Below are 618 nucleotides of genomic sequence, written 5' to 3'. Positions count from 1 at the left end.
CACCTAACCCCCTCCCCTCCCCCCTTCCCGCCCAACAGCTCTGCCGCGTCCTCCCGACCAGGTGATGATCAGTGATGTCATGGCGACATCAGTGCGGATCACGTGGGACTATGACGTCAGCCCGGGAGACATCTCGTATTACGTCATTCAGTACAAGCCGCACCACGCCGAGAGGGACTACCACGAAATCTCCGGCCTCGTCACCAAGTTCTACAACGTCATTGGTGAGTGTGGATTTTTTTTTCATGTGGTTCGGTTTGTGGGTTTAGTTTTTACTCACATCTGTTTGTTTGGGGGGAATGTGAGGTAGGAGGTTGAGATAAGAGGTGGTGAGGTTGGGGTAGGGTGGGATGCTGCTGGGTAGTTTTGCGTAGGGTAAGGGAAGATTGGGGAGGAGAAGGGAAGCGAAAGGAAGGGAAGGGAAGGTAAGAGGGAAGGGAAGGAAAGTAAAAACGAAGAGGAGAAGGAGGGAGGGAGGAAAGGGGATGGTAGGAAAGGAGAGGAGGGGAAGATTAGTGTAGAGTGGTGCAGTGTAGTTTTGTGCAGTGCATTGCAGTGTAGTTTAGGGTAGGTTAAGAGACAGGTTGGCAGAGGAGGGAAGTAGTGGATATAAAAAAA

General features: G+C 51.8%; 1 protein-coding gene across 1 annotated transcript in view; it reads left to right on the top strand.

The window, feature by feature from the left end:
• LOC119585772 (tyrosine-protein phosphatase Lar-like) overlaps positions 1-618 on the top strand; it is a gene marked incomplete at its 5' end in the record, with an annotated part of 244,437 nt that overhangs the window by 135,303 nt on the left and 108,516 nt on the right. The window contains 1 exon segment of the mRNA XM_037934484.1: positions 39-224. Coding sequence (XP_037790412.1) covers positions 39-224 — 186 coding nt within the window.

Source organism: Penaeus monodon, chromosome 20, assembly GCF_015228065.2.
Source record: "Penaeus monodon isolate SGIC_2016 chromosome 20, NSTDA_Pmon_1, whole genome shotgun sequence".
Taxonomy (NCBI): Eukaryota; Metazoa; Arthropoda; class Malacostraca; order Decapoda; family Penaeidae; genus Penaeus; species Penaeus monodon.
Note: the sequence above shows the minus strand (reverse complement) of the source record. Positions and strands in the feature narration are given on the sequence as shown.